At 40.7% G+C, this 25479-nt stretch overlaps 3 protein-coding genes and 1 non-coding gene across 9 annotated transcripts; 3 read left to right on the top strand and 1 right to left on the bottom strand.

The window, feature by feature from the left end:
* The first annotated feature begins 445 nt into the window (after positions 1-445).
* trnah-gug (transfer RNA histidin (anticodon GUG)) lies at positions 446-517 on the top strand. The gene has a single exon. It is a non-coding gene; the product is annotated as a tRNA-His (tRNA).
* Positions 518-1566: 1049 nt separating this feature from the next.
* depdc1a (DEP domain containing 1a) lies at positions 1567-10170 on the top strand. 3 transcript variants are annotated; one of them, XM_029500205.1, is made up of 12 exons: positions 1567-1740; positions 2795-3060; positions 3145-3289; positions 3453-3577; positions 3775-3905; positions 4152-4199; positions 4496-4633; positions 5049-6047; positions 6863-7035; positions 7160-7336; positions 8041-8247; positions 8753-10170. In XM_029500205.1, exons 1-12 carry the CDS (start codon positions 1693-1695, stop codon positions 8888-8890), a joined length of 2595 nt encoding a protein of 864 aa, XP_029356065.1. In that variant the 5' UTR covers positions 1567-1692; the 3' UTR covers positions 8891-10170. The 3 variants fall into 3 exon arrangements, with proteins under 3 accessions (XP_029356065.1, XP_029356066.1, XP_029356067.1); XM_029500206.1 differs by having other exon boundaries at positions 8075-8247; positions 8753-8887; XM_029500207.1 differs by lacking the exon at positions 5049-6047.
* A 1648-nt stretch (positions 10171-11818) lies between these two features.
* Positions 11819-19287, top strand: LOC115042280 (retinal Mueller cells isomerohydrolase-like). Its single transcript, XM_029500394.1, has 14 exons — positions 11819-11949; positions 12408-12490; positions 12837-12987; positions 13477-13584; positions 14213-14354; positions 14652-14799; positions 15522-15603; positions 15716-15848; positions 16068-16210; positions 16284-16413; positions 16642-16756; positions 17533-17627; positions 17759-17870; positions 18424-19287. Exons 1-14 carry the CDS (start codon positions 11939-11941, stop codon positions 18567-18569), a joined length of 1599 nt encoding a protein of 532 aa, XP_029356254.1. The 5' UTR covers positions 11819-11938; the 3' UTR covers positions 18570-19287.
* LOC115042279 (probable methylcrotonoyl-CoA carboxylase beta chain, mitochondrial) lies at positions 18420-25355 on the bottom strand. 4 transcript variants are annotated; one of them, XM_029500391.1, is made up of 13 exons: positions 25231-25355; positions 24290-24454; positions 24013-24209; positions 23651-23829; positions 23487-23567; positions 22879-23057; positions 22483-22702; positions 22156-22247; positions 21535-21691; positions 20947-21069; positions 19981-20217; positions 19788-19901; positions 18422-18583 (listed from the first exon to the last, which is right to left on the bottom strand). In XM_029500391.1, exons 1-12 carry the CDS (start codon positions 25248-25250, stop codon positions 19815-19817), a joined length of 1737 nt encoding a protein of 578 aa, XP_029356251.1. In that variant the 5' UTR covers positions 25251-25355; the 3' UTR covers positions 18422-18583; positions 19788-19814. The 4 variants fall into 4 exon arrangements, with proteins under 4 accessions (XP_029356250.1, XP_029356251.1, XP_029356253.1 ...); XM_029500390.1 differs by having other exon boundaries at positions 18420-19901; XM_029500393.1 differs by lacking the exons at positions 18422-18583; positions 19788-19901 and having other exon boundaries at positions 19981-20116.
* Between the last annotated feature and the right edge of the window lie 124 nt (positions 25356-25479).

Genomic DNA, 25479 nt, shown 5'->3' on the forward strand with positions numbered 1-25479 from the left:
CTTCCTTCCACAACACACCGACTGGGAAAAAAAAAAAGGCTAGTTTGAAATTGGTGTTGTTTATGCAGCCAATCACAAGAGAGGGACGGAAACATCTTGCCCAATCAACGAAGCGAATTCAGCGAAACATATGAATGCTCAGCAACTGACCAATCAGATGTTATCTGTATTTTTAAACTGCCATAAGCCACGCCCACAGGACGAGACGTCCAATAACTAAATTCAATTCTTATCAAATATTTTCGGCGGAGCTGAAGAGACTCTCTGTCTGAACTCATTCAGCTTTATGAAACTGAAAAGAAGAACCACAAATATCAGTATTGACGTGGAGAAGACCCCGTACTCAGCTAGTATTTTCCATTATACGGGATCTGTCAGGACCCTAACCCTATATCAGTGAAGTAATCCCCTAAAATGTGCTGCGATGTCGTCCGACGGATAGCTCGCCGTGATCGTATAGTGGTTAGTACTCTGCGTTGTGGCCGCAGCAACCCCGGTTCGAATCCGGGTCACGGCAGTTTTTATTTACTTATTTATTGTTTTTTTTTTTTTTTTTTTTTACAAAACAATAACGGATACAACTTTATTAATTATTTCTATTTCTTCAAAACCACCAACCAAATATTTTGTCATCAAAAATACAAAATGCCAAACCTATCAAAGCATTTGATATATTTACAGAAAACTATAACAGTGAATTCAAAGTTTTCTTACATTTTTCTGTAAAAACTAAAAAAACACCCTTTCATGTCAGCTTGGGATCCAGTGACTTACTTAAAAATTTTCATTATTTTATCAGGTGGATTATCAATCATTTGAAGGACTAAAATAAAATCCTGGGGGTTTTGGGGAACATCTTAAATTACCTGGACGTTTTCAAATCGAAAATACTCTTAATGACCAACTGAGGGCAGCCTTGCTCTTGAGTTCAGCATAGGTCCATATTAAGACGTCACATATTTTGCAATAGATATTGGGATCGGAGTGAATATCCAAAGACTGTACAGGATTGTCTACGGATGTGAAATAAAATTAACTTGATTATATGTGAATGGTGAATAGTCTTGAATTCTCCTTTGAGAGGCTTGGCCCATTGATTTACTGCAGTAAAGTGAATTTATAGATGTTAGTGTTCTGTTTGCAGATATTAGCATATCAGTAGCAGTGGCCGGAGTCAGACCCTCCTCCTGCTATCTGTCCTTTCAGGACTTTCTCTCACCTCCACTGTCCTTTTGTCTGACACTCTCTTTGTCCCTTCAGAGATGTTAATGTACATTCAGCGTGTTTGTGTCTGACACTGCAGCTCCGGCTCATAGTTCAGGCTGTGTGGGCTCAACTGGTCAGCTGAATATTAACTGGGAAATGACCTGAGCTGCAAACGGCAAAGAATATGAGTTAACCATCCATACAGACATTCCTGGTTATTAAATGTAAAAAAGATGAATCGCTGCGTTACAATTTGTTTTGATCCTCCACCCTCGTCAGGTCGAGGCTGGTCATGTGACCCCGGTGCCATCCAATCCGGTGCGAGGAGACGTCGGCTCGTAATTTTGAACAGACGGAGAGCAGCCAGGCGGAGCTGATCCCCAGCAGAGCTGTTAGTGCGGTATCCACCGTCCGCTTCTTCGAGGAATGGAGGTTTATTATCTCCTCTCACGACGGATGAAGTGAACATTTGAGCGCTTGATAAATATGAGTTCTCATGTTATCACCCCTGGACCGTACCGAGCCACAAAACTGGTAAGTCTTAGCGTTGACCGTTATCTAGCTACAACGTGCTAACAGCTAATTCACACCTCAAACTTTCTTGTCTGGTTGAACGTTCAATGCGATGATTCTTTTTTAACATTATTATTCCCACTACTGAAGTCCACCCTATATCCATTTGTTCAGCTGTCAGCACTTCAGTTAAATGTGTTTCAAAATTTTTGAGATCAGCGACTTATTTGTGTATTTGTTAGGAATGTGAGTTTTACATGTTTGATTTTTACAGTTTTTAAATCACTTTCCTACAATCTAACCACATCAGTTTATATTTAGGTCTGGCTTCACCTTTGACAGTCACTGTACAGAAAATCAGAACATCATCAGAGACGAGTGTGATAATTGTGCAGATCAGCTAATTCTTGGTTCTGGGGATTGTAACTTAAATTTATTTCCATCGTTGATTGATAATTTCTGCAAAAGTTCTGTTCAGCAATGTACAGTATGATGTCTCCATCTTACTTCTTTTGTGTGCTAGAGCTAAAAAAATGGCATTACCATCAATTATATGAAACTGAAAAAGAGCACAGTCTATTGACAGTCACCTACTGAATAAACTGGAAATAGAGCTGAAACATGAAATCGATTACTCTAAATGGAAAAACAATTGGTTGACTTAAGTTTTGTTTACATGCAGATATTTAAAAAAAAATTTGACATTTAAACAATACCATTGTCAATTTATGTTAGGTCTCACCTTCAGCAGAGCATTTCTTTTTTTTTTTTTTTTTTGGCAATGCCAGAATATTTGTAAATCCTCAACCAGATCATACCGATTAAACTAACTGTTGTGTAGTTTTCAGATGTTTGTTGTCACATGTGTGTGTGTGTGTATATATAAATGTATACACACACACACACACACATACATATATATATATATATATATATATATATATATATATATATATATATATATATATATATATATATATATATATATATATATATATATATATATATATATAACATATTAGGTCAGCTTTACATGAATAACTTGGTGATTACCAAACTTTTTGGCATCTTTTAGTGGAATGAAGTCACTCGTTTGTTTCGGGCTGGCATGCCCCTCAGGAAACACCGCCAAAACTTCCGGCACTATGCATCCTGCTTCACTGCAGCAGCCGCTGTGGATTGGCTGCACCAGCTGCTCTGTAGCAACAGCAATTTTGGTCCTGATGTCACAAGGCAACAGACAGTACAGCTCCTGAAGAAGTTTCTGAAGAACCATGTGATAGAAGATGTGAAGGGTCGGTGGGGCACTGAGGACCTGGAGGACAACAACCTACTGTACAGGTAGGCAGAGGTTTGCTGACATTTGCTGTAAATTTTAAATTGCTTAACAAAATTAAGCAGTTCCTATCGTCTCCCCATCCACAGATTCCCTTCCACTTCCCCTCTAAAACCAATTCCCTGCCCAGCTCCAGCATTGGGCCCTGGCTCCATAAAGAAAAGACATTCACTGAAGGACAAGGAGGGTTTCTTCAGGTTTAAGAGTATCAAAAGGCATGAGAAAGACACACAGGTGAGTTGGAGTGAACCATTGTCTGTCCTTTCATGAAAATTTTTCGGTATGAAAATTTGATGCAGACTTCAACATTTGATTATTTTATTAGTCGTGCTGATGCTGATGTGTGGTGGCATGTTTATAACTTTGCATTGGTTCACATTTTTCTTGTCCCTCACAGGAAAATGTAGATCCTGCCCTCCCAGCAGAGGAAGAGAATCAGCAAATAGGAGAGGCACAGGTGCAGAGACGAGCGTTGACAGTGGAAGATGAACACGACATCTGGAGAGACATCACCCTGACCCAGTATAAACACATGCATTGAGCTGAAAGTCTTATTTATCTTTTTTGCTACATGATGACTTCATGGCTAAATTTTGACCCTGTAACTATGCCATATATTTCAAAACTGAGCTAAGAAATAATCAGTGACCAATGTACAGAAAGTAGATGCATTCGGGGATTTTTATTTTTTTTTTGCTAATGCTTGTTTTATTTTTCAGCCTACAGAGGATTCTGGGTCTTGCATCACTTGATGAAGTTTTGAACCAGCGTTTTGTAAACCCGCAGAACATCATTCATAATATGACCAAAGTCAACAAACATGGAGTGGTCACGCTAGATGACAAGACCAGTAGGTTTCCTAATCCTTGCATAAAGTTTATATCATCGGCAATCATGAAGACATTCATACCGCAATTTTTTTTCTCTAGTCAGCTTCTCTAAGTTAATACATCTTTCACAGGATACTTAAATTCTCACCTAAAAACGAGTTATAATCCTCTGAAATGTGTGCACTGCCTCAGATCTTAAATTATTACAAACAAGTACAATGTACTGAAACTAGGGATCCAGTCTAAAGTGTTAGTTGTCTTTCTAGATGACCTTCCACACTGGGTTTTGTCTGCCATGAAGAGCCTGGCCAACTGTGAGTCGAAAACTGCACCTGTGTATATGCTCCATGAGCTTTGCCAGGAATTTGGAATTTGCTTTATTAGTTTTTCTGTTTTCATGTTATTCTCTATTGTTGCATAAGCTTCAACATATTCAAATGGTACTACGAACTTTATGAGCTGCGTACAATAAGTACGTGCACAATATTTAGTTGATATTTTGGACTCCATGAGATGTTAGTAAAAGAACACTTGTACGTACTCTGTGTAAAGTTTATGAATGTCATTGTCAGGTCTTTGAAACTTGCCTTAACCTGCTGTTAATTTCCAGGGCCAAAGTACGACAGCGAGCAGCCTTCCTATCCAGGCTTTGAGAGAGATGTCTTCAAATCCGTGTCTGATTATTTCTACAGCATTCAACAGCCGTTACTCACATATGAACTGTATGAATTATTTATCAACGTCTTGGGTAGGTGGTCTCCTCCCTGTTACTTCTAACCAAATGATAAAGCAGCTATCTGTGTGTCGTTCATCAGAGACACTTGTTGGTGTTGTGGAAATGATCAAACCTTTAGATGGAAAGTTTTCAGGCTTCTTGAGTGTCAGCAATGTTGATATTGTGTTTCCAACATGTGGTAGTCTGGTTTGACCTTTAACATGACTTTTGACCCCTAACAGAGGTTTTGGTTTTCACTTCTGTGCTCATGCTTTTTGTGTTTTTGTGTAATGCTTGTCGTTTGTTGTCCCTGACCAGCTGATGAATCTGTATATGAAGTAACGTTTTAAACTAACTAAACCCTCTCCCTCTCCTTTACTGTCTGCTTGCACTGACACTCTGCCTGCTCTGCTTGGCCTTCTACCTGTCTGTCTGCATCCATTTTCAGTGTATTGTGGGTACGTTGCAGCACCCACCACACAACAACAACAACAACGTGGGAAACGGAAGAAGTCTGACCTTCCCTCAGCCGCCCCTCCAGCTAAGGCATCATTTCGCTCAACAGAGTGTCTCCTTCTGTCACTGCTCAGACAGGGGACATGTGATGAGACAGAATCACCCATGAGCGACGTGCTTGGTGGAAAACTTAAGTCACGGTTGGCAGCACTGAAGGGAGGGGCTGCAGGAGAGTTGGGAGGCAGCTGCATGAGCCTTAGCACAGTTGTTTCCACAAGACGCCAAACCAGGAGTTGCTCGCTGGAAACCATCCTTGATGACTCTACTCGTCTAAGTGGACAACAGCTTTTTCTGTCTAATGTCAGCCTGGCATCCTGCACCAATAGCACCAGGAGCCAGGAAGACAGTGCCTCCATCCTAACACCTGCCAATCATTCAGACTTTACATCTTTATCCAAAGCAATCCATGATACTTGTGAAAATGCTTTGGGAGGTACAGCTAGAAAAAGACTGTCTGTTTCCATGGCTGGACTGACAGTCGCGCAGAGGTCCCACTCCCTGCGACCGCACAGCGTGGGCAGCTGTCTGGACATTGTCATGGAAACCAGGGAGGAAAATGTCAAAGAAACTAAGTGGCAGTGTCGAGCAGCCAGCTGCTGCGATGTAAATGCTCCTGCAGACCAGCATCACTCTTCATCTTCACATCCTATCTCACTGTCCTATCGTCTTTCTTCTTTCCATCATCCTTTCTCCTCCCTCTCTTCAACTGCTGTGGCCAAAGCACAGGGGTCTTATGCCACAACAGCACCCATTGCGCCCAAACCTGCCTCCAGTACCTCTAATCTTTGGACGCTTCCTGCTCCTGTTGTTGTCCGGCGCTGCCTCAGCTCTCTGGATGTGTCCAAGCAGTATCGACCTGTTTCACTGTTTAAACCTCCTGTCTGTGTGCCCACCAGCAGCTCTCAGCCCCCTCAACCCAAACCTGAGCACAGTAAGACCCTCTCCCCTCCAACTGCCTGTCTCATAGTCTGTTGACGTCTAATCAGACTAACTGCATCTAACATCTAACCACCACTAGTATGGAAGGTTTTTTTTTTTTTTTTTTTTTTTTTTTTTTTTTTTCTCCCCCTTTCCCCTCCCCTATGTTTAAATGCCTCACTTGACATACAGACGAAGTAAAGAAAGAAAGTACTGTGTTGAGAAGATGATACCAAATGCAGAATAAACCAAGTAGCCCCAATACACTGTAGTATACCATGCATCGTGGTTGTGCATTGACACAACCCAGAATGTTTAGATCGTTAAACATGATCCAGGCATAGTGTTGACAATACAATACAGTGCAGGGCTCTTTTTATGCTTACTTCCAGTGAGAGTGGCTGAAAGATACAGAGACATTTTATCCATAATTTCACCTCCATGGGACAAATAAAGGAATTTGAATATTATCTGCAATGTACCTCTCAGCCCCAAATAGCAGCACAAGTTCAATAGCCAGTGTCCACGTTAGGCCGTTGTCCTTGCAGGTAGAGAAAAAAGGTTTTTAGAGGTTTCGTAGAAGAATACTACCATAGTTAGTCTTGCCTGACTCATTTTACACAGTAGCTGTAGTTCATTAATCTTGTCATCCATTCATCCATCATTTGTCTAATTAAGTAAATGTTGTGGATGAATGTGGTCATAAAGAGTGGTGTGGTTGGGTTAGGGTTACGTTTTTTTGATGGGGGTTGTGTTTTGTACTTTAGAATTCCCCTGCTACTGGGATCCTCACTGTACATCTGCATGCATGTTTCTATATAAATATAGGCCTTCTCCAGCCTCAGTGCGAGCGTGTGGCCATTGAGGCCCTGCAGCTTTGCACCCTCCTGCTCCCCCCTGCCTCCCGCAGGAAGTTGCAGCTCCTCATGAGGATGATGTCACGCATCAGCCAAAATGTGGACATGCCTCGTCTCCACCCCGCTATCGGGACCAGAACACTGGTGAGAACCTCTGTTGTGTGTGTTTTCTTTTTGATTGTTTCTTTGTTATTTAATCATATGTTGATTTTCTTTACAGTTACCCATCACTGTATCTCTATATGTCTGTCTGTCATTCTTGTTTCAGATGGTTCACACCTTTTCAGGCTGTGTCCTTGGCAGCACTGAGGAGTGTGATCTGGATGAGCTGTTAGCCACACGGCTGGTGTCATTTTTAATGGACCATCAACAAAGCATCCTCTCAGTGCCTGAGTATCTGCTCAGTGCCATCAAGGACCATATACAGTACCTGCGTACAGTGCAGGTAAATCTTTAAACTGCCAAAGTATATGCATTTGTGTGTAAGTAATATAATGTCATCCTCTACTCAAATTCATACAGTTCAAAACTAAAACAAAGAATAATTTACTTAGAGAGTTGCTTGGATGCTATGAATTTTACCTAAAGGACAACTCCAAATATGTAAGAATGACTCGCATATTTATTTTAAGAACTCAAGCAGTCAGCTAGATTAAGGAATAATGTGTCACAACACACTATAAATGAAGCCAAGTGGGGCTTCAGCGACACTACAAATCATAGTCTGTAGATGGAAGGGATCTTGTCTGCTTGATTCTGAAAGAGAAGCTTTGGGTTTCTGTTGATAGTACTGGAGCCCGGGCTGATAAATGCAGACCTTGAATGGTCAATACCAAGTAGCTCAGTGTTCTCAGAATCAACACTTGGATGAATATATTCATGTTTATGGTTAATGAACTAATGGTATAGTCACACATCCCTCTTCCACCTCTTCTTGAGGAATTTGCCTGTTTATGGAGGGTGGGTCATCTATAGTTATCTCTTTTGACTATATAAAATAATCTTCAGGACTGGACTCCACCCCTCTAACTTTATCACTAATGATAAGAAATTCGTTCACAGAAAAGAAATGCCACCAGTGTAAAAGCTGGGGTGACTGGAGACCATGGTACACTTTGTGACTGACAATGTTAATAATCATGACACCAGGTCCCCATCGATGGTGTGTCTAATATCGATGAAGTCGATCCAGTTTGCGCTCCAGTGCCTGTGTTCGCGTTCTGCCGTCAGATTAGCGGTGCTGAGTTTGAACAGCAAAAGCTGGCATCTTCCCAGAAGGCCATGGAGGAGCTGCTGGGCATGCTGCTGTCAGACCAAAACATAAGTGAGAAGGACAGACGGAAGAAACTGAAGCAGGTAACAAACGCTGCTTCCACACACAGCCAATCAGCTATTTATTTTTCATTCAGAAGGACATGGAAACATTTTCTTATCCATTGCATTTCACTGTTGTTTAGTCCATTCATGAGCTATGTTTCATAAGTTTTTCATCAGGGTTTTCAAATTCAGAGGTTATGAGTTTCTCTTAGAAAATAGTTTTCTAGCACCTAAAAATCATTGCATTGCTGCAGTAATGTAGAAAAATACTTTTGGATGTGTCTGGGAAATCAAAGTTGGCTGTGGTCACGTGCAAAAAAAGCACAATGTGAAGGACATAAGTGGGGGAAAAAAGCAGACTTTCAGAAGGAATGCTGTTCAGTTAATAATGCACTGGTGGTCTGCACAAGATGACATGATGATCCATTTCATTCCAGCAGCATAAACAGGGGGGACCCGGACAGATATTTAGAGTCAATTTAGAGCCAAATGCTAAAGGCAGTTATCTAAATCCTAATCCATGAATCATCTCTGCTTCCTTTAGTTTCAGAAGCAGTACCCAGACATCTACAGTCGCCGGTTCCCCTCATCAGACAGGGAGAGCAAGGCTGACAGCAGACCAAAGATTAAACCTCCTCTCCTCAACATCAAGAGGACCAAAGCTTTCAGTATCAGGAACTAAACTAAGTGTCATCAGTGTAGAAGCAACAGTCATGATGTCATTTTTGCTGCACTGTAACTGCACTAATGCTGCACTCGTGAGAGAAGATCTGAAAAGTTTCTGCTCTTTGCAGCCATTCATTTTACATTGTTACATTGGAAACACTGTTAATTCCTGTTCATGCCATGTGGTTATGTGGTTATATGGGAGTTGGTGTTGGCTGGGAGACCTCTACACTGGTGTGTATTCATGTTGTGTATATGTTTATGATGCATGTTGACGGCAGGTGGACAGACAGTATCTCCATAGAGTAGTTCACTTCACGTATTTTAACATGTTTTTATGAAGCTGGGTTTTCTTTGTTTAATGAGATCCATTTTTCCCATTTCTTTCCTGGTCCACCTTCCTTCTCTGTTCTAAGTTAAAATAATATATGTGTGTGTGGTGGGGTTTTTTGTCTGGGATCACTGCTCTACATGGGAACAACTGCATTATAGATTAATTTATATGAATGATGACATTGGGAGTTGTGCTAGAAATGTCCTTACTTGAGGTATTTCTTGTTAGCTGTTTTTATAGTTTTAACTACTTGTCTGTCATAGATTCTCAAGTTTTGTTTGGTACCTTTTTCTTAATTTCTACCTTGTCACTCTTGTCTCTTTCCCCTGATGTAAATTTTGTGTCATTGATTTCTAAACTTTGGTTATAATTTTTTTTTAGATAAAGAACTCAACTTTGGGGTCTTATGTTTGTGCTGTGTTGACTATATCCCTGCTTAGTTTGTCAGACAGACTGTTTTGCACTGTGAATGGCCAGGAAGCTAATATCAGCTATTAGGATTATTAATTTATACATATTTAATGCATATTAGACCCTAAAGAAGTTTGTGTCAGACATCTGTCATATTTTGGGGAAACAGATGCTTACTCTTACGCTTCCATGCATGTATTGCTTACAATGAGATTAGCTGTTGTTTAGTGGCTTCCATTTGTTTTACTGGTGAATTTCAAGATGAAGAGCAACATACAACCCACATTGCATCAAGTGTTTGAGGAAGTGTAAGATTATTAGATTGAATGAAGTATTTTTCTACCCTGATACATGTTTGTTTATACCTCAGATCAAATGTTTTGTGTGTGTGTGTGTGTGTGTGTGCATGCGCATGTACAACCATCTGTGCACTCACATCTGTGGGTTTTTTGTTTTTGTTTTTTTTTTCTTGTTACAGAGGAATGTACTATGCACTCTTCCTCTATATGTTTACTATGCAAAGTCCTGGGAAATAAACATGTTCATTTTTTTTTGTTATTGTCTTAGTTTTTCTTTTTTTTTAAACACCTTTTGTCAGTGTAGAATGAAATTGAGCACTTTTAGTCACCAGTGCATGCATGTTCTTCAGTCACAAATATTGTATCCTGTGATAACTGTAACATTAGTAAGTGATTGCTCGGTTACTGTTTTGAGAAACTCAAATCCTATCAGATTTCTAGCTTTACGAATGAGGTTCGGTGTTATATGCACACGCCTGAATACACGCATGCCAGTCCAATGCTTATTTATCACACACACAGGATGAGCCTTTTCCTCCCCCATTTGAATTACAGTGACATGAATAAACTTGGGAACCCTTTGAAATGAGGGTGGCAGTGGTTAGCACTCTTCGTGTTGCCCAATGTCAGCTGACATTACCTCCACTGACCCTGCATGGATAAGCAGTATAGATGATGGATGCCCTTTTTGCCATTTCCTGATTTTCTGCCATGTTTAGTCATAAAATGTGGGCAGAAGGAATTGTTGGCCTTTCCTCCTTATAGAGCTGCTTGGTTTATGCCACATTCTTAGGATATGCAGTGTGAGCTTTCATTGGATCTGGGCTCAGATGCCTCAAGGTACAGTTATGGACTTATTTAAAATTTAATTTGAAAACTTTTTTCTCCACCCTGATGACAGGGAAATCAACTCATCAGGTGGCCATGAGGATCTGAATTGAATTTCATGGCAATTCATCAGATGCATTTAAGTCCAACCGAATTCAGCTCCAGTATCATTACCAAGACTATACAGACTAATCCTCTGTCAGCCATGGATGGCTGAACAAAATCACTTGTAATCCTTCCAACAGTTGCTGAGATATTTGAGTCCAGATCAAAACATGGACCGCCACACTGACATTGGTTCTAAAAACAACCTAATATTGGCTAATCCAATTATTTATAAATTAAGAGGAATAAAAATTGTTATCCTGAGGTCAATATTTGCCATTTGGTCCTTTAACTGACAAAATAATGGGCATTTTTCAATCCGAACCAATTCAGTTTGTGGGGTGAAACCATTTCAGACGGTGGAGGCCATTGTCAGGCCTCAGACTTTTGTTTACTTTATTACTGGCAGGAACCAGCATCAGTTGTCTGTCTTTAACTTGCTCACAGCAGCGCCAATACAGACATGACAGATTGCTGTTTCACCCTTTCATCCCTCATTTCAGCTTCCATTTATCCAAATGTCAAAAGACAGTGTTGATCGTTCACTCTCTGCCCCTCTCCCTGCTGCTCTCTCCCTCCAGACTTTGCCAATTAAAATGCTTCAAGCTGTCTGGAACTCATTAGATGGGATTCTTTCTCATCATTCACATCCACATTCAAACAACATTAACACACTGCTGCCCACGTCAGCGGACGGTGTGTGAATTCTTGTGTTTCCAGGTTGACAAAGAAGTTGTTTTGGGGCCTGGAGAACATTCTACATGAGGCTGAAGGCCAGACGGCTGAAAGGAGGCGAGACAAAGCTGGCTTGTTCAAGACCAGGAGCATGAGAAGGGTAGAAGGGGAACAGAAAGGCATTTAAAGGAGGGAACGAGGGGGGAGGGAATAAGGAAGGATGGGGAGGAGAAAATGAGAGGGATGGAGGTTTGTGTGTATTTATGTGTATGTGTGTGCGTGTTGGAGGGGTGGGGGTGGAGTCCTGTTTCCATCCCACACCACAGAAAATGTTTTTGCGGTTTAAATGCAAGTTGGAGTCTCATTCGCAAGCAATTGGTGAGAACGGGGCTTGTAAACAGCAAACAGCAGCATGTCCAGTCGGTGAGTAAAACAAACTTGTTATTTTCTTGGAAGTTATAAGAACCAAACTTATTTTACAATTGTTTAGATTTGTTGTTTCCCAGGAACGAAATAAAAGGAAGCAGATTGAAGACGCCACATAGTGACGTTTGTTGTTTTTCTGTAGAAGACAGACTGAACTCACTATGAAGATTTCAGATGATGACTTTGTTCACTGTAAATGCAAAAACTCAGCTGAACTTGTGTTTCAATGTGAAATTCCAGGAAAGCAGCAGCAATGAGAACCATCTGTAGTCTGGAGAAAGAGCTTGGTTTGATCCTTTTCTAAAGAATCTCTGTGTTCCCTGCCCACCTCTAATGTTGTTTATGTGTTGTCAACCAGCTGGGTTGTTTTCACTTTAAAACTAGTGCTCTAACTTGAAAATGTTGCAAATTTGTTACCTTAATAACATTTTTTTTTAAATTACTTTCCTCTCCAGCGTGGAGCATCCTGCTGCAGGCTACAGGAAGATCTTTGAGACAGTGGAGGAGCTAAATGAACCAATACCTGCAGAGGTCACTGGTAGGAAAGAGTAGCCAAGAGCCGCCACACACGGAACACACAAACACATGGAAATTATGTCTATATCTTTCTGCATGTTGGACATTCTTATTATATAAATGTCTCTTTGTTCACATTTCTTTACATTTTTCCCTTCTTTTATAAGGCTGAACCAGGTCATCACATTTATTGAGAATATATTAGGTACTTGAAAAGTTTGCAAATTCCTCTTGAGTATTATAACAGGATGCAGTTTGGCTCAGGTTATAAATGATGATAAATTCCGACTGTCCATTCTTTATTTGGATAAGAGAACTGCCTGTTTTTTTGTTTTTTCTTTTTGAGCCACGATTCATTGTGTGTGCAGGTGTCATGCCATCATGGCTGGGCGGCAGCCTCCTCCGGATGGGCCCAGGCCTTTTCGAGGTGGGGGATGAACCTTTCTACCACCTGTTTGATGGACAGGCGCTGATGCACAAGTTTGACCTGAAGAGCGGCCAGGTGACCTACTACAGGAAGTAAGAATCTTACTGTAGACATTCTTGTCTTCATCTCTTTTTTTCTATTCTCCATCTTGTTCAGTCAAACGCAAGCCAAAAGCAAAAGCAGGGGATTAACACTACAGGCACCCAAGTGACAGTCCTACAATTAACCAAATTATTAAGCTCTTTATAATATCTCATCTGCGTTCTTGATGTTTCTCTGTACTTAGATTTAACAGAGAATCCAAAGATCACCTTGAAAATAATCTTAGACATATTCAGGCTTTTATTGTTTTTTTATGACAGTGCTATGCAGCTAAGGAAGCAAGTTAACAGTAAATTCTGAAAAACTGGACACAACAAATCAAAGTAATTATCAGTTCACAGAAATCTCCCCTCGCCTTTTGCTGGCCTCCATTTGCCATGTTATGAGTCATAGATTCAACACCCGAAGCGCCTGATAGAGAAGAGTTGTGATGTGCTCAAATGGCTCCTTGGCTCACCATGCGTGACGTTTGTTCTCAGGTTTATCAGGACGGATGCATATGTTCGTGCTATGACTGAAAACAGGGTGGTCATCTCAGAGTTTGGCACAGCAGCCTATCCGGACCCCTGCAAAAACATCTTCTCCAGGTGACCCTAGCAGGAGGTTTCCAGTTCAGTTAAATATTGTGGTTTCCAGGAAGCATTCAGGTTATGGATTTGCAGTATTTATTTGCTGGGGCTTTGTTAGTTATATCGAGTGTTATATATCTTTGTTTTCTAATTTAAATAGAATTTTTTATTAATGGGCCATGGAGGTGCTCAAAGGCAGATTTAAAAAGCTAAACTGAGCTAAGATAATCACCTTCAGTCACTGACTTGTTTCTCCTTGTCTGATTTGTCAATCATATTAGTAGTCTATTACTGTATGTGATGAGGTGTTTTAACAAAAGTAACTTTGCTCTGTTGCAAGCAAAAGTTCTGCACTGAAAATATGAAGACTTAAAGAGTTAATTAAAAGTTGTCATTATGTAGTAACTGTAGTTTTACTGCATCAGTGTTTGGATGGATAATGGAAACAACTGTTTGTTGTAGCCCTGAATATTAGCACCTTCACTAAAACGCTCACAATAGCTGTTTGTTTACTGTTCTTTATTGTTCTGTGCTGCTGTGGACATGGTGAATATAACATTCAGTGTCAGTGTACTATTATCAAACTGTGTTATTACTACTTTGCGTTCCTCATAGAAAATCGTTTTCCTGGTTCTCATGTTTTTAGATTCTTTACCTACTTCAGGGGCATCGAAGTGACTGATAACTGTTTAGTGAACATCTATCCAATCGGTGAAGACTTCTACGCCGTCACAGAGACCAATTACATCACCAAGGTTGATCCTGATTCACTGGAAACATTGTCAAAGGTGAAGCTTACTTGGTTACTTCGAAGATTTTCCAGCTGTGTGTTTTTCTATCTGATTGCTTTTATGTGTGTTTGTTTGTGCTTTCTTTCCTTAATCTTTTGTTGATTTTTAGAACAACTCGAAAATTAAAAATAAAATCTGCAAGGATGTACATTTTTACCATTTCAGTTCCTATGTAAATATGAAACTGCACAAATTTCATTTGCTTCATTTTTGACAAAGTCATCAGAGAGGCTCTTCATCAGCGTGCATCCTCCCCTCCATTCATTTTCTGTCCTGTGCTTGTGTGTTAATCAGGTGGACCTGTGCAAGTACCTCTCAGTGAACGGGGTGACTGCCCACCCCCACGTCGACGCAGATGGTGCAGTCTATAACATCGGGAACTGTTTTGGCAAGAACATGAGTCTGGCTTATAACATCGTTAAGATCCCGCCGGCTCAGAAAGGTGAGTTTGGTTTGGAGGTAAAACTGTCAGGGGCTGAATGTCAGATAATCATCTCTGAATCGAATAATTGGCATGAACTTTTTGGATTATCAAGCCGAGCCATCAGAGCTGTAACTTTGTGAAGTCACTGCTGTCAGCCAAGCCCCCGGGCCAGCCTACTTGGATATAGCATCAGTCAGCCTGACACACCAGGTCCTCTATTCTGATTGGCCAGCCTGTTGTTATCAGTGCTCCAGAGAGAAGAGCTGTGAAACTACACTGATATGGTTCTTTGCTTCTTAAAAGCACAATATGTATGGACAGAAACATTTTCATTACTTTCCTATTCTGAAGCATCCTGAAATGGATAGAGGAATGGCTATATGATATTAAATAAAAGAGACAGCCTCTTTTATTTTTTTACTATAAAAAACAGAGTAACGTAGTGAAAGAGGTGATACAAAAATAAAGATAAAGAAAGTCTGATGGGGGAAAAAAATTAACACGAGAGAAAATGACAAAAGAAATGTGGATAGATGAATAGAAAAAAAAAAAAAAGAAGCGGCCATTATGGGAAGACCGGTCCGCTGATGAAGACTGTGAGAGCACATACTAAATGGACTTTGCGTCACATGGTTTTTTAGATATTAAACATCTGACTGAACAGCACAAAGGTCTCTGCCTCTGATTGAATGTGACAACACAGTGTCACACTAACGTTGTGTATCTCTATTTGCATCCAGACAAATCAGACCCCATAGAGAAATCCCAGGTGGTGGTTCAGCTACCCAGCAGTGAAAGGTTAAAGCCCTCCTACATGCACAGGTGCCAAGTTATCAATTAAAAACACCCAAATAGCAGCAAATGCCCCGCTCTCTCTGTGGCACATTTACATAAACTGTGTGCTTTCTCTGTGTTTGTGTGTGCGTCTCCATAGTTTCGGCATGACAGACAACTATTTTGTGTTTGTGGAGCAGCCAGTGAAGATCAACCTGCTCAAGTTCCTGTCGTCTTGGAGCATCACAGGAGCCACATACATGGACTGCTTCGAGTCCAACGACAGCATGGGCGTAAGCAGGGGCGGGTGGTGGGGTGGGGTCACACAACATGACCACAAACAAACACAAGAAAAAGAAAAAGACACCTAAAACCACAAACAGATACAAAAGGATCTCGTTTTAGAGATGTTTCCTCTGCTGTGAATCCGTGCCCCAGAGCCTGTGCATGTGTTGGATTGAACTGCCTTTATAATTCTGTTTCATATGCAGGATGTGTGTCTGTGTTTGTAGACGTGGTTCCACCTGGCCACTAAAGACCCAGCAGGTTATGTGAGCAGCCACAAGTTCAGAACATCAGCTTTCAACCTCTTCCACCACATCAACACCTACGAGGACGAGGGATTCATTGTCGTCGACCTCTGCGCTTGGAAGGGGTGAGTGTGAGCCTGTGTGCGTATATCTGCGTGTTTGGTGTGTAATCACTCTGACCTCCCTCTCTCTCTGCAGCCATGACTTTGTGTATAACTACCTGTACCTGGCCAACCTGAAACAGGAGTGGGAGGAGGTGAAGAAAGCGGCCATGAGAGCTCCTCAGCCCGAAGTCAGACGATACGTGCTGCCTCTGGATATACACAGGGCGAGTCCAAGCACGAACACACACCCACAGCAGAGTTTCATGTCTGATAATGAAAAAGAAAATCTTCACAAATGACCACAGCACTCTATGTGACTGTTGGGCTGCCAGTGGAAATGTATTTTCTCAGTGCGACCTAATTGTGTGTTTTAACGCCATGTTTCAGAGAAGCCGTACTTTTCTAACAATGCCATAAGATTTTTGTGAACTTGTGTCTTATTGTGTGTGCAGGAGGAGCAGGGCAGGAATCTGGTATCTCTGTCCTACACTACAGCTACTGCTGTTCTTCACAGGGATGGCACCATCTGGCTCGAGCCTGAAGTCCTCTATTCTTGTCCAAGACAAGGTGAGACACATACTGTGCTGCTGCCAGGTGGCGAAACACATCTAAACTTAGAAAAGAAATCCATTTGTGGCCGAAATACGGAGAACGCCACAGAATATACAAACATCCTGCAGAGATTAGATATTGAAGTGGCTCGCTCGTCACTCTCCAAAGCACAGTCCCAACTGTGGTGGCCTCTCAGTTTCTGCTTCGCACACCCCACCACTTTGATCATTTTTGAATTAACTGGGGATTGAGGGCAGAGACAGACACTGCCAAGATGGCAACAGTGGAGCAGCTCGCTCATTTGTGATATCACAGAAGATTTGTCCATCTATATTAACAGTCTTCGGTTTAACACATCTGCGGAGACTTCGTCCCGAGGTCATGCAGCACGGTCTAAAGTGGGCCCACTCCTGCATTCGGCTTTTCTCTCCTTTGGCTCCTTCGATCAGTCGACACATTGCCCTGATCCATTTAATGTTTGGGTTTTTAGTAAAGGTCAATTAAAGCCCTGAAACATTTCTCCCTAAAATTAACACAATTCCTGTGCACTGAAATTGCTGCAAACATTTAAAAAGGTTTAGTCCATATTTACATTTTCAGGTCAGCTGGGTTATACCCACTTTTCACAATGCAAGTAATGCCAAACAGCAAGACAAGATATCTTGATGGGTGGCAAACCTTTCCATTTTATACTTTTACAATTTGATACACAAAACATTAAGTGTACAAAATGAAGCAGTTTGAATAGAGCACAAAGTATATAATACGATTGTCTCTCCCTTTTCTCTCAGCTTTTGAGTTTCCACAGATTAACTACTCTCTGTGTCGAGGGAAGAAGTACTCCTTTGCCTACGGCTTGGGACTCAACCACTTCATCCCTGACAGGGTAGGAGCACTTTTATGAATAGCAGAAGAAGAGAAAGGCAGTGTCAGGGCATGTCCAGCTAAATGGCGCTCCGGCATATTTGTGACCTTTCATCTTGCAGCAGTTGGGGTTTTGTTTTTGAATTGCGCTAGATAGTCAAGCTGAACGTGCAGACCAAAGAGACCTGGGTGTGGCAGGAGGAAGAGTGCTACCCATCAGAGCCACTGTTTGTACCCACGCCTGGAGCTGCTGAGGAGGATGCTGGTACGACCCAGGCCATCTCACATTCTCACACCCCATTTTAAAGACGTTTAAAAAATTTGAAATTGTTAATATTTAGAATTAAAATACTAAAATGCCTGCATTGTTTATTAACTTGTATTTAAATGGCAAATATTCCTTAATAAATGTATAATGGTAATTATCTCACTAATAATTGCATAGAACTTATGTTTGATACTTCAAATGCAAGGGTATTTATGATACTGAATCCCATTCAGAGGCCAAAAAATGCTAAATCAGTATGGTGAGCCGGTATCAAACATACTATCAAAAAAATTTTACTGCCTGCAACATCTGAAACACGTTAAGATTCATTTCACGCTCATCCTGGTCATATTCAAACTTTAAAGGCGCTCTGGAGTGATTTCCAGTCGTATATTTACTGCTTTAATAAAAAAGCCAAATATCCTGACTTCCATTCAATATAATGAGCCGAACTCTATGAAAAGACAAGTGAAATGTAACCTTATAAGTAAATCAAATCTTTATTTTCAAAAACACATATAGTCACCCTCCGTCTTCCATCGTGTTGCAGGTGTGCTGCTGAGTATTGTGGTGAAGCCGGGTGCAGAGAGGCCGGGTTTCCTGCTGGTGCTGGATGCCATGACATTGACTGAGCTGGCCCGGGCGGAGGTCAGCACCATCATCCCAGTGACGTTGCATGGCATGTACAAACCATGACTCCTACACTCGACCTCACCCAACCAAGACACAGCATAAAAGTATCTTTCAATAAGAAACAGAGTCCAATAGCATTTTCTGCCAAAGTTGCTGCTCACTCGAATAAACTGGCTTCAACAGTTCTGATCTGCATCGGAACTAGCCATGTCGCTGTCGCTCATCACATTAACCTTATCAAAAATCATTGGACTCAGACAAATTCAATACAAAGTGGTATAAAAACAATGTACAAAGATTAGTTTTAGGAACATAAACATAAACACAGCATCATATTAATGTCATTTCTTTTTCCTTGTTTGTTTGCTTCTGAGCCAGCTCAGAACTAGCAGTGTCTGCCGAATGTAAAGCAACAATGATAATAAATACAGACAGCTGAATACAGGGTGTTGTGTTGATGCACTATCTATGGAAGACCAGTCAGAGATGATGACATTTTACTGCACTGTCTACTTCTGCAATTAAAATGACATCTGCAGGTTTGTGAAACATTTCTTCCAAAAGCAGACTCCACCATTAAAAATTGCACTTTAATGACGAAAGTTAATTTATTTATAGATGTTTTAATCTTTTATACAAAAAAATTGATTACAGCGATTACAGTGATAATTCTAAAGCACAAGTTATTCCATATTTAACATTTTTTGATGAGAATTGCCACAAGTGTGATTAGTGTTGTCACAGCTAAATAAAAACTCTTCTGACCTTGGTTAAAGATACAGCACATCGTGTCTGGGCTTCACCGGCTTTATAGTATCTTCATGTGCTTGGGACATGACGTGAAGGCAACTTTAACTGATGAGGCACTTTTGCTGGATTAACTAGGACCCTTTTTAGAGTGCCTTTCCCATTGTGAGAGAGTAGATGTACCAGTGGTGTGTGCAACGGATTAATGTTTGTTTGAGGTGGTTTAATCCAGTTGCCACTTTCCCTTAAATGGCATTAGAAGATTGGCAGCGAGGTCATCTTTCTCATTTCTATTTAGTGTGTAAACACACACTGGTATTCATCATGTACAATTTGTCTTATTTAAAGTGTGAAAAATCCTTTGAAGACCAACGATAATTTTCTTTTCTAATCTTTACAATAACACTAATCTTCATCTACAATTTCCAATCACAATGAATAGGTAACCGGAGCCACACACTGATCCAGAAGTTGGTGTGAAACCTTGTGTTGGCTGATGGGCCACAGCAGCTAGCCTGAATGAAAAACACTCACAGATGTTAGTCATGTCCATTGGTGCTTTTACATGCGAAGAAGTGCTGATTGCTGTTTTTCTGTTGAAATTTGATACTGCTGCTGTTTGATGATGTCCAAACAGTCTCTGAGAACCTGCCAACAGAGATAGATATTTATAAAAACAACAACACAAGGTTAAGTCGACATCATAAATCCAGCTGTTTATTCCTACCTTCCTGGTGTCCTGAGGCAAAATGACTCCATCATCCCACAGCCTGGCAGAGGAGAAGAAAGCTGAGCTTTCTTCTTTTAACCTTCTATTCAACTTGTCCTCCTGCTCTTTTTTCTTCTGCTCTTCCTCCTGCTCACTGTCAGGGGGAAGCAGAGAGCCAGCGTGACCCGGAGCTGTCATCGATACTCTGGCGTTGGGCCATAGGAAGAGGAAATTAGGATCAAAGGCCCGTCCACACTAGAGAGGGATTCAAATTGTTGAGGGATTCATTTGACTACTGGGAACAGGTAGAAAAATGTATGATACAAAACTGGAGATAAATTAATGGATTAAATTGTTGAATTAGCAGAGCTGAAAATATCATGTACAGTGTGAGAAGGAAGCAATGTGTGAGCAAAATAAGGCCTTCTTCCCTTGTCATCCCTGCAGGCTCCTGTGTAGCGAGGCTGCTTATCCGGGGCTGATATCCCCCAGCTGCTCCTCTTATATCAGATTAATGCTTTAATATCTTGTTAACACACAATGAGAATTTGTGCTTCTCTTGGTTGACTTTTATATTTAATTTGCACTTTTTTTGTGAATGAGGGGAATCTTCAGTACAGTGAGATCTTGGGAGTTCTGGGAAGGACTGTCAACATCAAATATGTGTGACAGAAACAGAAAACTGCACTATTAAAAACAAATTCAGAAATATTTGGTTTATACACAATTGTTCAGCTTGGTGGATAATTTCTTTAAAAGAGGAAAGTAGTGGTACAAAAGTCAGACTATGAAACCACCAGAAAAACACCTGCAAGATGACAAATGCAGGCAATTAAAAGAAGAGTGTTTGTTATACTGACTGCTATGAACTAATGTTATCTTCCTAGATACGCTTCTTAAAAAAAAAAAAAAAAACAATCATTCGTTTACTTAAGGATTAGTGTTTATGACAACAACACCTTAAAATTGTGTAATATCACTCACCATGGCATAGCTGTCAGCACCATGGCAACCACCAATCACCACAGTGATTTTGGGGACAGAGGCGCATGCTACTGCTGATAGCATTGAACCCTGAGCCTTCAAACAGTTACTGTTCATCTCTGCCTAAAAGAGAGAAGGACACAGACTTTCTTAAAATTGATAATCTTCTGAGAAAAAACATGCACACACACTGACTTCATGATAATGCTGGAGTTGAAATGTGGTGGTTCTGCTTTCCACTGCTGCCTTTCTCCTGAGCTGATGTTTTTGCCTTCTTGCCTACACCTGATATCCTCCTGCCTGATGTTTAAATTACATTATAACCTCACTGTGCCATCTATCACAAATACATTCTATTTAGGACGTGTTGCTCCAGCTAGTCCTTTTTGATGTGCCATAGAATTCACTAGATCGATGCTATAATCTGGTACATGATCATCAAATTGGGACTTTTATGTTGAACATTCCACATGGTCCTTTTACAACAAATTTAGAGAATGATAAAATAAAAACCTGGACAAATACTGCTGGAAATATCAATTTGTAAATATAGAACACACGCACACGTGTTTCCTTGGTGGTGGATACCTGTGTTGTGGAGAGTGTTATTGGTGCTGTAGGTGCTGTGTTCTGGAGGAAGAGGAGTGGAATGTCTCTCTGGTCACATAACTGGACAAAATGACTTCCTTTCAGAGCTGCCTGATATGACAGCTTGCCGTTGTTAGCCACTATTCCCACCAGGTGGCTATTGCAGTTCATGCAGGGAAAAAGCAAATGGATATACAGCATCAATCAATCATCAATCAGATCGTGACTGTTCATGTAACCACACTCAGAATACTGAGATTAAGCAACATAATGACAGCTAAGAGTCACACTGCTGTGACTGCTTGGTAGGTGTTAGAAGATGAAAACCTTATGAAGGTTGGTATTACTATTGAAGCTTACTGCTATTATCATTATGCTATTATTACTATTATTATTTATATGAAATATCCATTATTAGTCAAAGGTGCAGCTGTAATGGTACATCCTTATTATTCACTGAGCTGAAAATGGCTCAAAATATCTACAACCTGGAAAATTAATACATTTAAAGTATAAATGAACTATTATTGCAACTTCAGTAAAGATGTTCACTAATCATTTGGATTCTTTATTTATGTGTGTACTTGAAAATCTATGTGGGTGTGTGTTTGTATCTTTTACCCATGTATCTTTGCAAAACCAGTGACCAGTGTTGTTCCATAACGAGCTTTAAACTCCTGGAAGCGGCTCCCGTCTGTCAGTCGACTGATAACCTGGATAGAAAGACAGAAGCAACCACCCGCATGTTGTTGATACTGAACCATGATGCAGACAGTGGTGTGATAGTAACGGCATAAAAGCACCATTTCTACAAACAGGCCAAGAAAGAGCTGTTGTTTATTTCTGTCTACTTTCTGTCTTGTGTCTCGCCGTTGTGATGATTCTAGATGAAGGCGCATATAATGTAACCCATATCATGCCATCTCTACACAGCTGTGTCTTTTGTACCATTTTAACATCCAGACTGTAGTTATAGCTCTGCGGAGCCAGACCCATAAGATCCTCCGAACAGTACAGTGGCTCTTCCTCTGCTTTCCTTTTCTTCATCTTCTCCTCATTCTCCTCCTCTTCCTCGGGCAGTTGGAAATTGAGGGTGGAAATGATGTTTCTGGTGTAGGTGTATGCCTCCTTTTCTTCCCAGGCAAAATGATCCACACAGCCACTCACTCTAAAACCAGAAGGTAAATCAACTTAATTCATATTCAACCTATTTGTTTATTTCTTGCACGAACATGTATAATCTTAATTTTATTTTTGCATACATTCACTTCCAAAGTCAATGATCATTTTGGCATAAGGTACAAAAACTGATCTCACATGGGTAAGTATGCTTTATAGACCTACTCAGCATGAAGTCTGGCTCCTCCCAGGTCTTCTGGTGTCACCTCCTCTCCTGTGGCAGCCTTCACAAGCGGTGGACCTCCAAGGAATATTGTCCCTATCCGGTGCACCATCACTGTTTCTTCTGCCATGGTGGGGATGTAAGCTCCACCCGCCGTGCATGACCCACACACCACTGACACCTTTAGGATCATTAATGGTTTTTGTGTTGACATTGCAGTTTGAAAAATACCAATTTTTAAAAATGGAAAAGCTGTTGATCGTCAGCTTTTCATTCATCACACACAAATGTCTTTTGTGTACTCTTACATTTGTTTTCATTTTCGTCTCATAATTCTAATCTGATAATTAGGACATCTGATGCTGCTCAAACTGCAGAACGAAGGGTGCCTTAAACCTTGGAATCCAGAAAACAGACTAACTTGAAAACATTAAATACCTTATGAATATAGTATATACAACCTGAATCCATGCAATGCTATTTCCACAGTTTTTAAGGAATAGCACTATAGCACGTCAAATGTTGCGTATAGCATTTAATATTTATCGAGTTCATTTATCACCTATGTTGCATGCTTGTTGCATGCATGTTGCATCATCTATTTCGTTACCTGTGGGATCTTCATGGCAGACATGATAGCTTCATTGTAGAATGTCCTTCCTCCCTGGTTTTTATCTGGGAAGATCTCTGACTAGAGATTAATACACAGATAGGAAATTCCAGATTATAACAGCAGCTCACAAACAGCTCAAACCTATAGGGTGTGTTTTTAACCTGCAGTGGTAGGAAAGCTCCTCCAGAGTCGACCAGGTAAACACAAGGCAAGCGGTTTTGAATTGCTACTTCCTGTGCTCGAAGTTGCTTCTTCACAGTGATTGGGTACGCTGTGCCACCTTTAACTGTTGCGTCGTTGGCAATAAACACACACCACAGACCACTGATCCTGCCGATGCCTGGTATTGGACATATATACAAATCCATATAGTTTAAAGCATTGTGAGCTGTGTGTTACACTTACTGACTGTCTGAAATAAACAAAGTCAGTTAAATCAGGAAAGAAATGCTAGAAAATTCAAACAATTTACACAGAGATAGATTACACAGCCTGTAATTGACTGTAGTTACTGGTTACTAACCAGTCAGGCAGCCAGCTGATGGGATGTCCCCATATGGCAGACCCAGGCCTGCAAACGCTGACAGCTCCAGAAAGTCCTCATCATCCAGCAGGAGACGCAGACGATCTCTGACCAGCAACTTCCTATTTCTCTTTGTGTGTCTGGCGATGCCACTCTCCCCTCCACCTTTCCTCACCTTCTCACTGAACTCTATAAATCTTACAGAGCGAGACGCAATGAGCAATGACGAAAGTACATTTAAGCTTATGGAGGGTGTGTATCAGCTAACTGAACCAACTTCTTATGGCAGGCGTAGCTGTTTCGGAGGTTAGCTTCAATCACGTGTTGGTGGATGGGCTGGAGGGGCTGCTCCAGCACGGGGAAGACGCTGTGTAGAGATCTCCCCTTCCTAACTGCAGAGCTCATACAGCGAACTGAACACTGCCAACGCTGCTCGGCCAACCTGTAATACAGAATACCGAAACAATCATTAAGTGTCTGCTCCAATTAATACTTTCTTCTTTACTGGTCATTTAATGTTGTACTTTTCATGCCATTTTTTTTTTAAAAAGCAGCCACAAAAGTGCCTTATCTTCATTTACACACTGTTTTTTGAAATGCAGATTGATGAATGTGATCTACAACTGAGACCAATACGGCTTTATGCAAAGCTGAAACATACACTTCAAATAAGTTCAATGAGTGGCCTCCAGATGATATTAGCCAAGTGGTTACATATTTTTCCTCAACCTACACTGTGAATGTTTTCGATAATATTTTTGAACGAATACAGTAAATGTGTGTGTTGTTGATTACAATGGATAGATGTTAATAGTGTGGGTGCTTGGGTGAAGTGTTTTGAGCTAAAGAATATTAAACTAATTATATTCAATATGCTTCTACTTCAGTAAAGGATCAGAATACTTCTCTTCCATTTTACCTCAGTGTGCTTATTTACAAGGAAGGGAAATAATACCTAAATACCTGAATAACCAAATGTAGGGCATGCTAACTACCACTCTAAATACTGTTAGCTGCAGCGGAACTTTTTTTTGCTGATGCTGTATTTATTTAAACATGTTTAGGTGTTTACAGTGACATTTTTCTTGCATGGACAACTTAGAAACTCGTTCAAATCGTTAGCTTACTTCTCTCAACACGAAATGTTTGCCAAAGGTCAAGAGACTCGTTGAGATAACTGTACAGATCTACGGATGGAGAGGACGAAACGTCTGTTACCTTGTCATGTAACGGTACATGTCTCTTCGTTTCTACCACAAAACACAGCTAATTACACAAGTTTATCATAAAAAAAGTTGCAAGGGAGAAGCAGCCTGCTCCATTATCGTCCAGTAACCCCGAAAATAGGCCACTTCTCCAGCTGTAACACCCGTTTCCGCCCCCTACAGGACTGGAGGGTCAACTGGTCAAATAAAAACAGCCAAAAACTAATCCAAAAATTCAGGCACGTGCAATCTACGTGACTTT

Source organism: Echeneis naucrates, chromosome 4, assembly GCF_900963305.1.
Source record: "Echeneis naucrates chromosome 4, fEcheNa1.1, whole genome shotgun sequence".
In the NCBI taxonomy this organism is placed as follows: Eukaryota; Metazoa; Chordata; class Actinopteri; order Carangiformes; family Echeneidae; genus Echeneis; species Echeneis naucrates.

Bases quoted from the DNA above. Each gene is read 5' to 3' on its own strand.
- depdc1a (XM_029500205.1), top strand. From the start codon at position 1,693: ATGAGTTCTCATGTTATCACCCCTGGACCGTACCGAGCCACAAAACTG. The intron at 3,290-3,452 runs GTGAGTTGGAGT...TGTCCCTCACAG, and splicing joins GGCATGAGAAAGACACACAG to GAAAATGTAGATCCTGCCCT. The intron at 7,036-7,159 runs GTGAGAACCTCT...TTCTTGTTTCAG, and splicing joins CTATCGGGACCAGAACACTG to ATGGTTCACACCTTTTCAGG.
- LOC115042280 (XM_029500394.1), top strand. The intron at 15,604-15,715 runs GTGCCAAGTTAT...GCGTCTCCATAG, and splicing joins AAGCCCTCCTACATGCACAG to TTTCGGCATGACAGACAACT. The intron at 16,414-16,641 runs GCGAGTCCAAGC...TTGTGTGTGCAG, and splicing joins TGCCTCTGGATATACACAGG to GAGGAGCAGGGCAGGAATCT.
- LOC115042279 (XM_029500390.1), bottom strand. From the start codon at position 25,250: ATGTACCGTTACATGACAAG. The intron at 23,568-23,650 runs GTTAAAAACACA...ATTAATCTCTAG, and splicing joins GAGCTTTCCTACCACTGCAG to TCAGAGATCTTCCCAGATAA. The intron at 22,248-22,482 runs GTACAAAAGACA...CTTTCTATCCAG, and splicing joins ACAGTCTGGATGTTAAAATG to GTTATCAGTCGACTGACAGA.